This window comes from Botrytis fragariae, assembly GCF_013461495.1.
Source record: "Botrytis fragariae strain BVB16 chromosome Unknown tig00000112, whole genome shotgun sequence".
Classification (NCBI taxonomy): domain Eukaryota; kingdom Fungi; phylum Ascomycota; class Leotiomycetes; order Helotiales; family Sclerotiniaceae; genus Botrytis; species Botrytis fragariae.
In genome coordinates, this window is record NW_023500997.1 from 1,153,242 (window position 1) to 1,167,207 (window position 13,966).

The 13,966-nt window shown below is 43.6% G+C and overlaps 6 protein-coding genes across 6 annotated transcripts; 4 read left to right on the plus strand and 2 right to left on the minus strand.

Annotated features, from left to right (window-relative positions):
• Positions 1-420: 420 nt before the first annotated feature.
• Bfra_007920 (uncharacterized protein) lies at positions 421-1,942 on the minus strand (the record flags this gene model as incomplete). Its single annotated transcript, XM_037338288.1, has 2 exons — positions 421-1,694; positions 1,747-1,942. 2 exons carry the CDS (start codon positions 1,940-1,942, stop codon positions 421-423), a joined length of 1,470 nt encoding a protein of 489 aa, XP_037190351.1.
• An 812-nt stretch (positions 1,943-2,754) lies between these two features.
• Bfra_007921 (uncharacterized protein) lies at positions 2,755-3,402 on the minus strand (the record flags this gene model as incomplete). Its single annotated transcript, XM_037338289.1, has 1 exon — positions 2,755-3,402. The coding sequence occupies one exon, from the start codon at positions 3,400-3,402 to the stop codon at positions 2,755-2,757; it is 648 nt and encodes a 215-aa protein (XP_037190352.1).
• A 1,642-nt stretch (positions 3,403-5,044) lies between these two features.
• Positions 5,045-5,717, plus strand: Bfra_007922 (uncharacterized protein; the record flags this gene model as incomplete). The annotated part of the gene is made up of 2 exons (XM_037338290.1): positions 5,045-5,066; positions 5,227-5,717. 2 exons carry the CDS (start codon positions 5,045-5,047, stop codon positions 5,715-5,717), a joined length of 513 nt encoding a protein of 170 aa, XP_037190353.1.
• A 255-nt stretch (positions 5,718-5,972) lies between these two features.
• Positions 5,973-7,032, plus strand: Bfra_007923 (uncharacterized protein; the record flags this gene model as incomplete). Its single annotated transcript, XM_037338291.1, has 3 exons — positions 5,973-6,197; positions 6,236-6,361; positions 6,862-7,032. 3 exons carry the CDS (start codon positions 5,973-5,975, stop codon positions 7,030-7,032), a joined length of 522 nt encoding a protein of 173 aa, XP_037190354.1.
• A 2,180-nt stretch (positions 7,033-9,212) lies between these two features.
• On the plus strand, positions 9,213-11,722 carry Bfra_007924 (putative c6 transcription protein; the record flags this gene model as incomplete). Its single annotated transcript, XM_037338292.1, has 4 exons — positions 9,213-9,233; positions 9,294-9,463; positions 9,518-10,262; positions 10,325-11,722. The coding sequence occupies 4 exons, from the start codon at positions 9,213-9,215 to the stop codon at positions 11,720-11,722; spliced, it is 2,334 nt and encodes a 777-aa protein (XP_037190355.1).
• Positions 11,723-12,181: 459 nt separating this feature from the next.
• On the plus strand, positions 12,182-13,691 carry Bfra_007925 (putative o- protein; the record flags this gene model as incomplete). The annotated part of the gene is made up of 5 exons (XM_037338293.1): positions 12,182-12,418; positions 12,472-12,984; positions 13,042-13,394; positions 13,444-13,555; positions 13,638-13,691. 5 exons carry the CDS (start codon positions 12,182-12,184, stop codon positions 13,689-13,691), a joined length of 1,269 nt encoding a protein of 422 aa, XP_037190356.1.
• Positions 13,692-13,966: the final 275 nt, after the last annotated feature.

Below are 13,966 nucleotides of genomic sequence, written 5' to 3' on the forward strand. Positions count from 1 at the left end.
CATTCATTGTAATGAACTGGTCCTTTAAATTCATGAATCCGTCGTATGCTGTAATATCCGCAACTTATTAGATTCACACGAGAACTTCTTTGATCGATAAATCTACCGAGGTAAGAGTGCGTTTCATATGTCGTAGACATTCATCAGCACAAACGTGAATACAACTGTTCATCATTATTCGATCCTATACCATGCTCGTACATGAAAATCCTATTTCTATAACTATCTTTGTCAACGAAGACATATTCTAGATTCTAGTCGTAGCCAAAGCCCTCTAATCCGGCATGCAATTAAGCAATGATACAATAATTTCTGAACCTCCCATTTTATGACACCAGAAAGTCGTGTAGAGCTATATACACAAAATTAAGCTTATTGTCCACAAGAAACTCCTCAATATCATCATCTATTTTCGATCCTCTAGATAGCCCCATGTCGTGTGACACTTCCCTGACTTCTGAGACCGCCCCTGGTAGGTTCTTCCGGCGCTTTAAAGTTACCCTCCACCAAACTCTTAAGCTTGTTTGCCATAAGTTGATGTTTCTCCTTCGGCTTATAATCGACTGCAGGGATAAAGTCGGCAAAGCCGGTTCGGAATTCTAATTTTCTCACATTCTTCAGATGTTTCAGAGGTTTGAACATGCCGCAATCCATGAATACTTCTGTGGCGGCCATATTAGCCTCAAGATCCGCCTTGCTTTGTTTGTCCTCCATTTCATCCAATGCATCTTCATCATCTGAATCAATTGATTCGGCGTCTAGACGTGTCTCGGCCGTGACTTCGACAAGTACGTTTATGGTGAGCTTATTGACGACTGGGGATTTAGATAAGATCTTGACAAAGTCCTTGACGAAGGTCAAATTGCTTATGCAGTTGCGAAATCTGGTTTCATCTTCAGAATCAATTTTCCCAGTTTCGATGTCCAAAAATAATGGGACGTTCTCGGTATGTTCTTCTTCCAATGCACAGTCGAAGACAACCTTTTGAAATTTTGCGAACATATGAGGCTCCACCCATCCACCCAGGTCCTCTTGATCGTACTGTATGGTGCCATTCGGTAGTTTTTTCGCGACAGCTGTGAGAGGGTTGTGTCTCCAAGGATTCTTACCATACATGGTACCCAGTTTAAAAATCTTGTTGTTGAAAAAGAAAAGGTCGTTGCAACAGATGACTACAGTAGCTTCAGTGAAGAACATGGAAGAGGCCTCTTCGTATATTTGTTTGTTGACCCGCATGATCTCAGGCCACATGCGGTATGCTGCTGCGAAGCCGCTTCCATCGGAGCTTGTAGAATCTGTTTCCCACTTCCCTCCTCCGTTTTTTGTTCTTGAGGCCGTTCCTCCGTCTTCTAAGTTCACAACTTCAATGTCGTCGGGAGCAGGTATTGCGGGGTCGACTTCATTGAGAATCGATTCTGCTTCTGGATTCGACGGGAACTCTGGATCATCATCCGTTTCGATCGTACCTTGTTGCTCCGCCATTGACCACAATAAAGTTCCCAACCCATCAATACCCCCGGGTCCATCATACTCGATCTCCATGTCTGAATTATCGCCATCGAATGAGATCGTGTCTTCGTCGGTCCAACCATCCGATGATGAACTATCGCCAGAACTTAAATGATCACTCCTTCGCCCGACAAAAACGTATTTCACGGGAAGAATCAGGTATCGATATATCTCTAGTCGAATTTCTACAGTTTTCATTAGTCAAAGTATATAAAAATAAGCATGTCGAGATATTACCTTTCGGAAGAGAGAGAAGCATAGATGGCACATCTGGTGTTGGGAATGCTGCAGGATGGTTTGCATAAGCTTGAACCTCTGGTGGTGGAGGCATTCGACTTCCAGTTTCTCGAATGTAACGGTTAAACTCTTCTTTCTGATCGCTAGATGAGTTGCCTATTTCAGCTTGAGAGTCATCGGAATCGTTGTGTGCCATTTTCGAGCACTAGGAAGATGTTTGGTTATGAAAATTTTGGAGCTCGTAGATTGGAGATTGAAAATGATTTATGACCTCAATAAAATTCTAGATTATCGCGGGGTACTTTAGACTAACCTGATTCGGCAACGCGTCAAATTAGTTGTGGATAGACGAAAGGGGAAATGGATGGGGCCGCTTGAGGGTCAGGAGTTGAGAAGTATTTTATGTGAGAGCCGCGATAAATGTCTGTCTCTACCTTAATCTAGTTATGCTATCACTTGTCGTAGTCTGCAATCAAATCTTGTATTATAGAATTAGTTGAAAAAGGAGATCTAGATTCTCCATGATAGTTGCCAATGTCATGTAGAATCTCATGTTCTCTCTTTTCATCTTGAGCCCATACGTCTAGGATAAACCGCATATCAATTGAGATTATATACATCAGCTTAACATGTACAGGCAGTACGAGGCCGTGATTGTTCGCATGCTTTCGAAGGTAGCATGAAGTCATCGTGTCGAATGACATATCAAGGGCATGATCTCATCTCGTGACCCCTTTTCTGGAGAATGAGAATGAAATGGCATGTTGATCTAGACACTCAATGCTGAGTCTGAGGACAACATTGGTTTCTAAGAAGACCAGTTTGACTGAATTTCAGGTATACCGTGATATTTGATTTGCAATGGCAAACTTCTTATCACATGGATATCAAACATGAAATCGATTCTAGACATGATGTCGCAAATTCACTCCACATCATTATTTCAAAACATACCATCTACCATCACCGTCGACGTAAAAGAAACAAGAAGAAGCCATCCTCATCATTTCAATCATCCTCATCAGCTTCCGTCCAGATACCTCCCTCGACCACTCCAAACTCTTTACCCAACCTCCCATGCACAAGCCTCACCCTTGGACAACACCAATCTGGTTTCTCTCTTCTCAACTCCTTCAACTCCTTCATGATAGTACTCAAGTAATGGCCCACTGGCTGCCAAGAATTCAGATCTTCTCCTAGAGCCTCCAATTCTAATTCTTGTAAACCCCTCATCTTTGATATTGCTTCCAAATTGTAATGACCAAAATATGCCCCATCCGAAACCACCAACTCCATTTTTCTTATCCCGTCGCGTTCCTCTCCATCTAAGTAAGGGATAATCCCATCCGCAAGTTTTATGATGTCGGTGGTAAAGTTTATGTAGATGTAGGATGGGGAATACTGCGTACGAAAGAGAGGTTTGTAGTGGGCGAGGGCCTCGGCGCGCGTTTCCTGGCAGATGTGTAGGAGGGAAGGGATGGGAGTTGGTGATTTGAAAGACTTTAGGTAGCGGCGGCGGGTTGAGATGATAGTGGCCTTCTCACAATTTATTTGGACGGTGCGGGGTTCATTGAGGATCATTCCATAGATCTTGAGACGAAGTTCATAGGGAAGAGAGGAGAAGAATTGGAATTGAGTTAAAGGAGATGTTGCCATTGTGGCGATGCTTTGGTGTCAAATTCGAACTTCGAAAGAGATCAATCGTAATTGAATGTAATTGAATGTATGGCTTTTCCTTTTCTTATTCAATATGAGAGCTTTAAGCAAGTTGTAGTTGGAGTACATCTGAGCTCGTAGATCCCCTCACGACTGAATAGCAGATAGGCACACCCCGGGTGTACCCAGTTATTTTGGTGGATATTTCGAGTATCGGGTATCTCGGGTATTTGAGCATCCGACGGATCTGCTTGAATATCTAGGTTGTTACTTTTTTTAATTAAATTTCATCAATATACACAATCGCTAAAAATGACATTTGTGTAGTAACTGTGAGATTCGTATAAGTTATTGATAGGAAGAAAGTATCGTTCCTATAAAGAAATATTGATATTTAACTATAACTTGCTCTGCATTTTGGGACTGATCATGAAGAGAGACCTGGGGATATAAGCGCGAATGCTTATCATTGGTCCTTCTAAACACACTGAAAAGCTTACCATCCTTCATCCTTTCCTTTACTCTTGTTCATTCTATCCTTTACCTTTGCCCTTTCTATCAAAGCTACATACTCAAATGTGACCGCTTCGAAATGACTCACGGCACTTGATGTTCTAGCCGAGTGCTTCTACATTTACTCAGGGCTAAGAAATGATGCTGGGTGCTCACGAAAGGGTCGCATCGTACAAGGTGGCTAAAATAAACATCAAATGAAACTGTTTCCCACCACACTGTTACCTGGTTAAGATGCCATGCATTCAGCCCTCGGGGACAGGCAGAGATCACAGGCATCATTGCGAGGATGGCACCACATTATGCAACCTAAATGCGTAGTGGTGGTTGCCCTTAACCAGACTGTCGGGTCCCCTCCAACGTCTAGAGCTCCTTGAAAGTTGCAGGGATTATTCGCAGCTTACTACTTTTCCTTATATACTCAATTTGATTGTTCCGCGGCTTGTCGTATATGCTTTTCATACTGTATCAACTTAAGTGAGGTCTAAACTTCTTCAGTTTTATATGAATAGTTACTTTGGCAAGTATAGGCTGGGTAAGAGAGAGATAGTCAGCCGAGTATAATTTCCAGCCTCACAGCCGTGTCTAGAGACTTCCGACAACTAATTCTCTATACTGTAAGTAAGTCCTCTTACATAGCTCAATTTGTATAATAGAGATGCTATAATTATACAAAAGAAATTATACGCGGTGCAGATCTCTCAATGTTAAACTCGGGGCCTAGACCTCTATTTTGATTTCTACTCGGGTCCCCAACTTCCACTTTTTTTTAAACTCCTATAAGACGGAACACTTTCGACAGTAATCAATCGATAGTTTTGCTCGCACGTAGAACTAGATATGGCTAGCTGAGGAGAGCATACGACGTTCTATGAGCAATTGTTCGTCAATTCCGAAGGCATGTTCTAGTTTTGAGCCATATTAGACGATTTCATGAGAAAATACGGCGCATCAAGGCGGACTATAAGCAACCTCTTCATCTCTTCAATCTCTCCAATCTCTCCAAAGAAAAGTTGCCAGCTAGATGGGTAGGGCGATTCAAAATCTCGAAAATCCTCAATTTTCAGTCTACCGGGTACTCTGCTTGGTATGACAGAATATGGGGATGGATAGTGCAACGTTGTCCGAGATGTCCGAAGCTCAACTCCACAGTCCATAATTCGACTCATAAAAGGACTTGGGCGGTACTTTTGTCACTAATTGAAGAATATTTTGGGTCGTCTAGCCTTCTAGGCTGTTTGATAATACTTTCGAAATTCCATTCGTTTGGTCAGTCGAGGCTATTTGGAATATTTCGATTATCTGGAATAGTTTCGTGTGTCAGACATACTCGATTCCCGCAAGACTCGAAAACTAGATCCCAACATCTGATCACATCCAGTACTTCGGGGTCACTGAAACGGAGGTTGCGCCGTCGAAGAATCCATGTTCCAGTTGAGGAGAGGGAAGAAAGACGGATGCGTGTCCTGGAGTTACTTCCTTCGAGTACTAGTTATGAGCGCAAATCCATTGCACACGTCACAACGAGAGCGAAGTTTAACGATCAGCCTGTGCCTAACAGTACAGCCCTACACATCACATCGATATCAAATCATGGCAATCTGGTGTTTCATTATCAGAAAGAGTTGCTGTCGACGCTGGAGATCCTTCAAGTATTAAGCCACGAATGTCAGATAAATACGATTGAAGATTATATATCTGTCGTGAAGCTACTTGTTCATAAAGGCGCCAAAGTGGACCCAAAGATCATGCGATTTCGAGCAACGCCGATGGGTCAGACAAAGACAATCAAGCAGCAATAGCTTGAATTGATATGAACACAATTCTAGAAGCTCTATGAGGTTGCTGATAATACCTGTGGCTAGGGTGGCAGCACTATCGAGAGCTTCACATGCTTGAAAAGCCTCACTATCTAAGTCGCATTTAGTCAGAGGTGCATATGTAAGTGTACCGAATAGTTGAGTTGGATACGTCACAACCTTCAGCCTGCGATTCTGTTGCCACAATTTACAACCTCAGAACTCTGTGCCTGCTAACTTGGCGCTAGAGCCATCGAAATGGCAAGAAGGATTTGGATTGACGCGACGATCACTACATTTACGATGATGACGTTACTCAGTATTTCCGCCGGCAATGTTTCTGTGCAACTCCAAGCGATGACGCCCGACACATTCAGCACGAAATCCGGAATCAAACTACTTTTCATGGCATGCCTCAATTTCTTCATAATCCACTCTCCCAATTATGTCACTTCGATACGAAATTTCCAGTTGTGGAACCAAGTGCGCTAATGTTTTCTGCAGCATCGTTTTTGTCCAAGGTGTACGAGCCGCCCAATGGGAAACCTGGATATGCCTCCACACGCTACACTAAATCGGACATTCCGGAGCTAATCAAGGCACCAAATTCAATTCTAGACTATTTAGCACTGTATTCTGGCCCTACAGTGTATTGTCGAAATATCTAGATCTTGCTAGCAATTGCTTCAAAACTAAACATTGGTTTGAATTTCACGTATACCTTCGGAGAATATCTACGTATTCATTGAATTACCAAGTTTATCGCACTCGCTACACCAGAAGCTTTTCCTAATCAAAAGTTCCTGTATACCAAAAACAAAATCCACTAATTTTCGATTCTACCATATCAAAATTGTTCTTCGGCACCCCGCATTACATTAGTATTTCTGCAAACTGGGGCTTAAATGATTACCAATAATTGCTGATTGGAAATCATACCAACAAGCCTTTTTCATCCCCAGCTGGTACTAAAAGTAGGCCAGCGATACTAAGATTATCCAGTGTGTTAAGGCTTAGTTCGCCATACTTTAGCCTAGTAGGCCAGCGTAGATCCACTTTTTTATACCAAAGCTGTTTCTGGCGACCCACCGCTGGGACTTTGACTTGACACTGCTCCTTTAATTTCAGCTGAATATAGTACTTTTAGCCTATTCACTTCTCTTATTTCCTACATTCTTATTCGTCCCTCTTCAAGTCATCCTCCGACCCTATTTCGGTCATAAATGGGAGGATCCTCTTTTGCTCCATGTTGCCGATGAAGGTGTATGCAGTCCATGGGTCGAAAGCTGTCCGCAAGGCAGTCTTTCCTTGGAGATAGAGGGAACATCAGAACCTAGGTTTCGTAAGGCACAACGGCTTGCAGACCGAGCCGGTATCCCATCTAGTTCTTAGCCCTCTTAAGTCGTGTTTCAACTTTAGCACAGCTGGGAACTAATACCTATTCCATATCAGGAATTTCTATTAGGACTTTTCTTTATACAATTTCCTATTGTGGTCTTCTGACTAGTGCAGAGAGACAAAGTAGCAGAAGCTAGTGTCAAGACCCTCAACCAGGGTTACTGTCCAAGAAGTGGAGGCCTATCACGTGTAAATAACGTCTGTGCATGCATATGGAGCTTATGCAGATATCGTTGGCCCCACACCACTTCCCTCCTTTCAATCCTACCCAAACACAAGGCTGGGTTGGATCCACGGCCAGCATGCTGGGCCGATTCGACTTAAATGTCCCTGTAACCCACCATATGCGGTGCTGCAGATTGTTGACCGTCACCTTCCTCCCCTCATCATCCCCTTGTTTGAACAGTCGCCATTGCCAAGTCAAGTTCCGCAACTTCCACTTGCTATCCCCACTTCAAAGAAATAGCGGGGCAGTGGGGGTAGCCTGGGACTTGGAGAAATATTAAGAATAATGGGGGAGCGAAAGCGATAAAATTTAATTTGCTTTGTGGGCAGGACATGAGAATAGGTAACGAAAGCATTTCACGTAGAAATAAAATAGGTAACAATGCGACAAAATGAAACTCCCACTGATCTAGAAAAACAGCCCAAATTGCAGAGCAGAGTCAAATATCCAGGGTGCGACAAAGATGACAGTCACTTTGAGACATTCACGTTCATCCCTCCCGCTTGTCCATTAATCCACATGATGCCGAGGGGTACTGTGGGAACCACAGAAGCTTAATTTTCTTCAATCTCTTGTCTTTTGATCTGACGCAAATGCTCCTTCCGATTAATAGCCAATGGCGGGCCAAGCCAAATGAGTGGTTTTTCTCGGTTGATACTAAGGGAATCCTTCTCCTTAGCGATAACGTTAATTCGTGAATAGACCTCTAAACGCCACCTGCACCATTTTTGCAGTGCTATTCTCATAAGCACCGCCGTCGGCAGTTTTGGAAGAAGGGTTGTTGTAATCTGTCGGATGAAATATACTGTTATGGTTGGTTTGATGAGGGCGAATGAGGGGTTGATTAGACAAAAATACAGACATAGAATAGAAATAAACTTTTTCAAGGATTCGCTAAGGCCTGGCTTAGTTGGTACGTGACGATAGCGTCGCTAATAGCACTTTTGATACCGATACCTAAACTCAATCTCACCGGTGCGAAAACGAACCATGCGAATATGGAAAACTCTAGAACCTCTTTCCTCCTGCCCCTGGAAAATTATTCCGTCTATCTGTCACACAATCGGCTAATCATAGTCGTACGTATACTTTACGGAAAGTGGGATACGACGGTTGAACAAGCGCCAGTGATTGCCTCAGGCAACTCTACTAGCTCAAGCTGCAATCCATGGATTCCGATCCTCTTGGCCGTATCACTGCAGCGACCCTTGAAAAGGCTTGATTACGGACAATCACGCAGCCAAGATAAGGAGACGCGGAGAAACTCAATTTGGCATGTCGTCGATGAACGATTGGAACATGAAGATTACATATCGCGCGTTATAGATTGATAACTCGAGGTGATTTACAACCATACGACTACTAGTGGTTCGAGAGTGGTTTGATTTGCAGCTGACGTGTGCTTATATTTGTGGTCAATTTTCACGTAAGACGCAATGATGTTTGCAGAAAGTTATAGCGTCGGCTTGTGTTACGGGTGGTGTCGTTTAAAGCCCCGTTATTTATCGCTATCTGAGCTAAATGCAATGTGCGAGTTTCAAGGCTAATTCGACTTCTAGAATGTTAAAGCAGGGGAAGCGTTATTCTCGCGTGAATCCTTGTGATAGGTCGATATATGGCTGCATTACGAAGCTAGAGAACCTATGAGCAATATGCTTAGGGAGAGCTAGCTGCCGCTGGCAGTGCTGACACGAAGTGAAGTTAAAACCCTTGACCAATGGCATTTGTAATTTAAGCTTACATGGGAATAGCGCTAGATGTTTTCTTTTGACTACAAGAGAGCTATAGCCATTATATCATATCTTTATATCTATTTGAAAAGACTCTACCAAAGCCAATTGAATCAGATCAAGATAGTCATCAAATATCACAAAATGTCGAGCCATCAGAAAAGGGTACATATGAAGACATTCATGTTCTTCACTATACCGCATTGCCGCTAACTAATTGAATAGAAACAAAGTCACTTTGAAGACTCCATTTCAGATCAGGCATGCACTCGCTGTCGTGAGCGCAAAATTCGTTGTAGCCGTGAGCTCCCACAATGCAATAATTGCGAACAAGACGATAGCGTGACATGCATTTACCAAAACCCCACCAAGAGAGTGAATCACCTGAAGTCGCTGTGAGTTACTTTATTGCTTTCAATAAGATAGAAATATGTCTAATTAGTGTCTAGATTTGACAGCGTGAATGGAGTCAAAGAGCGCCTGATCAATATAGAATCTCATCTCGACCGCCTATCTAACAACATCGCGCAGAATACAGATCAGGATAACTCTCACTCTAACTCATCGACCCGACAAGCGTCCAGGGGTGGAAGCTTTGACGAGGAAGATGAAGAAGATTGTCTGGCGAGCTCTTCCTCATTCAGCGACGATTACGCCGACTTTCACGTCTTTTATAACCAGGCGGATATAATCGATTATTATCACGGGCCGCTGTCGCTATTTGTTCTCTGCAAGCAATTCCGATCTTGCGCCGTTTCTGCAAACGATGCTGAATGCAATACTCCTTTACAAGACATGCTGCAAAACTTGTGCGAAAGGGCCGGTGTGGTTGAACCATTTCCACCTTTTGGAAGCCAGCCGGTCATCAACCTCCTACCAAAGCAACAGTTCACCACTATCGTTGGTCATTTTTTTCAGCATCTTGACTGTGCAACCGATATTTTTGTGAAGAGCAATCTCCTTGCCCAGGTCGAACGTATATACTCGCATAATCCTGAGCCTGGGGATGATGTATGGGCCATCTGTTTTCAGGCCATTACAGTGCTTGTTTGGGGTATGGAAATTTCTGCCCAATCAGGCAACGGTCTATTTGGCGACTTCGCACGTTCATTTCTCCCGAGTCGAGCTGCGCTGGTCAACTCTCGATTACTAACGACGCCTAGACTCATCAACGTACAGACTTTGATACTTTTAGTATGTACAGTTTTAATTGAATTTTGTTAGTTATCACACTAGCGAGCTAACCATTTGTCTAGAGCATCGCAGCACAACAATTTGACCCACCAGGGTGGGCTGAGCTTATTTTCACCAACGCTTGCGGGCTTGCAAGAACTATGGGACTTCACCAAACACAAATCTTTCCCGATGAAACCAATACATATGATACATTGGAGCGAGCAAAAGTCATACAGTCGCTATACGTCCGAGACAAAAGCTTGTGCACTACTCGAGGATCTGTTTCCTGGCTACCGACCCACGATTGCAATATTGCTCCCCAACTAGACGCCGCAATAGCGCGCCAAGTGCCCTATTCAGACACACTGCAACTAGCAATGATCCAAGATGATGTTTATCGCTTGACGCACACTGCCCCATTTCGGACAATCAAATCAAAAAAATCACAAGCTTCCAAATTGTTGCGATCCATCGAGCGCCAACTGGACCAATATACACAAAGTTTTGGCATTTTTAATTGCAAAGCTTCCTCTTATGACCCCCACCATTCCATGTTGACTTTGGAGTTCTTGGCTACCCGTATACTTGCTTTACAGCACGGTTCTGGGCAAAAATATGCCGAGCAATTACGTTCCGATGCAAGAGCCAGTTGCCTCTTACTGCTGATAGCAAACGGCGTTCAAGACCTTCAGATTGTTGATGCTTTCAACGCTCTAGCTTTTCAGAAGACCGCCAATCATAATCGGGACGAGAAGCTATCCACTATTGAAGCGAATACGGTCTCTTTTGCCAGTATACTCGATACCTTCTCACTGCCAGCATTTTTCATACTACTCAAAGACCTCCTGCGGTCCACTGATAATGACCACGGGTCTAATTCCGATCTCGATTTATTGCGCAGAGTGTCTGCCTGCTATATGAGTAGCACAGAGCGGATGCAACCCAACAGCTATCATCGCAAAGTCGCGTGGATATTCGAGCAGCTGCTTATAATAATTGATCTGATAAAACATCACGAACAGCAACAACCGATCTCCATGGCTTCAACAGCATCTATGTCTGATATTATAATGTCTCTCAACACCCAAACTGAAGATTTCTTCAAGATCTCCCCACCAGGCTCAATAGGAGACGGATCGATTTTCTCTTTCTCACCACAACCTGCTGCGAGCACGCCTTTCTCTTGGGATATCGGCTCATCTTTCCCATCTTCCTTAGGACCATATACACCCTTTGGCTCGGCAAATTCAGCAGATGCTTCAGATGCTGGTATATCAGATCTACTCAACCAGCTGAGACAAAACGGTGCTAGTGGTAGCCCGGAACAAGTTATGACATGGCCTGAACTGGCACCTGAACTCCCTAGGAAGCGTCTGCGGACTCATGAAGAGCAAGGCATTTCAACAGAGAAGGATGGGTCGATTCATATGACCTTTAATTCTCAAGGCAAGAAGTTTTCTTCGACCAATGTAGTTTAGCAATATAATACAAATTAATATAAATATGTCACTGTCAAACATAGAGCGAAGCTTCAGCCACTAGATTAGTTTCGCTACCTAGAACTGATATTAGCCTAGCCCCCTACTTTCCATTCTAGGTACTTTGAACATCTAGCATTGCACCTTGACAGACTCAGAATTCGGCTCATGAATTCCTGGGTTCTGATAGATACGCTTCACTTAGATGTGAGCTTTGTGGCAGCCGAAGTTTTTGCATAGAAGCTCTATAACCGCCAAAATCAGTGGCTTTGAAAATATCTGTGCAGCCCGGGCGGCCGAAGCAGGGAATTGGCCGAAAAGTGGACGGCCGAGCCCCGATTCAAACAAGAATGTCAGACTCGCGTTGACTCTCCAATGTATTGAAGAATACATATAGCTTCATAGAGAGCACATGCTCCAGAAGCCAATTCCACAAGAAACACCACGTGAATTTCCAAAATGTCTTCTATCAAAGAGCTCAGTGAAAGAATTGCTAGCAACTCAGCTATTGTCGAAAAATGGCTGGCTGGCAAGAATGCCAAAGTGTCTTTCGATCAGAATGCGGAGGATGAATTTCCGGACACTGATGGTGAGCCTGAGATTGAAGCAGCACGGATGGCGGTTATAGATGACACGAGTGCGCTTCATGACTTGTTTCTTGGTCCACGAGAGGTTCTGGCTCGGGTTTGGGGTGCTGTAAGTAAAATTGAGAATGATGTGAAGCATAGCATGCTAAGATATGTGTCTAGGCTCTTGATAATGCTGCTCAGCAGGTTATCTATCACTTCAACATTCTCCCTGCAATTCCACTAGATGGTGGAGCCACTTATGCGGAAATATCTGCAAAGGTTGGTCTGGCCGAGAGAAAAGTCAAAACAGTTGTGCGTAAAGCAATGCTAAATCGGATGCTGCGAGAGGATGTTCCGGACCATGTCGTTCATACTGCCTCGTCAGCCCTGCTATTGCGCAATCATAACATGATGAATTACTACGGCTTTTTCGTTGAGCAGATGTTTCCTGCCAGTGCGAAACTAGCCGAAGCGCTGGAGAAATATAAAGACAGCACTGCTGCACAAGATACCGCATTTGGTCTTGCCTTTAACACGAAAGATGGCTTATTCAAATACCTCGAGCAAAGCCCAGAGTTGATGGCTCGATTCGTCGGTGCGATGGAGGGTGTGAATAAGGATCCTAGCCAAAGTCAAAAGCACGTTATAACGGGGTATCCGTGGACAGAGCTTGGAGAGGCTACTGTTGTTGATGTAAGTTTGACTTGCTTCTATGTTTCCGTCCCGAAAAGCTAACTCGAATTCGTATAGGTTGGTGGCTCATCCGGGTTCTTGAGTGTAGAACTTGCAAGAAATTACCCGAAGCTAAATTTTGTGGTAGAAGACTACAAGAAGAATGTTGAGCAAGGAGCTGCCCAGCTGTTATACGAATTGACCAATCGAGTCAAGTTTGTGCCGCATAACTTCTTTGATCCCCAGCCGGTAACGGGCGCAGAAGTCTATGTTTTGCGACATATCTGTCACGATTGGTCTCATGAGAATAGTGTCAAAATTATTCGTCAAATTGTACCGGCCATGAAGCCTGGAAGCAAGATTTTGCTGGTCGAAATTGTCGTTTCGCCATCGAACAGACCAATGTCGAGTATTGCTGAACGATACCTGCGGTTTGTTCTCCACTTCGAAGTCAACCATTCTTTGCTGATGTTTCACTAGAATTAGGGACCTTAATATGGTTCAAATGCTAAATGCACAGGAGCGAAGCGAATCTGAGTGGAGGGAGATCATCACCGAGGCAGATTCCAATCTTGAGTTGACACGCATTCTCGTGAGTATTTCTTCACAAGTACATTACATAATCGCATGTAAAGACATAAATAATAGACAGTACTGACTTCGTGATGTTGCAGACGCCCAATGGAAGCACAGACTCAATCATTGAAATTTCGTTGAGGCAGAATTGAGGCAGAGAATACATTGATGACTGCTTTTTTGTTAAAGCTCTCAACTTGGCGAAGCAATTGTGGTATATAAATATAATTAATGGTAGTTTTGGTGATGACTAGGATTTACAATGGTTCAGACTGCAGTGCGACAACCAGAAGCTTCCAATCGATAGATTATCCAAATGATTTGGAACAACCGATTCGCTTCGGATGCTGTACTATCTCAAACATTGAGAACTCATGACCGACCTGCTGGTCTGGACTATTGACCAACTTGTTGGTGAATCAATGGA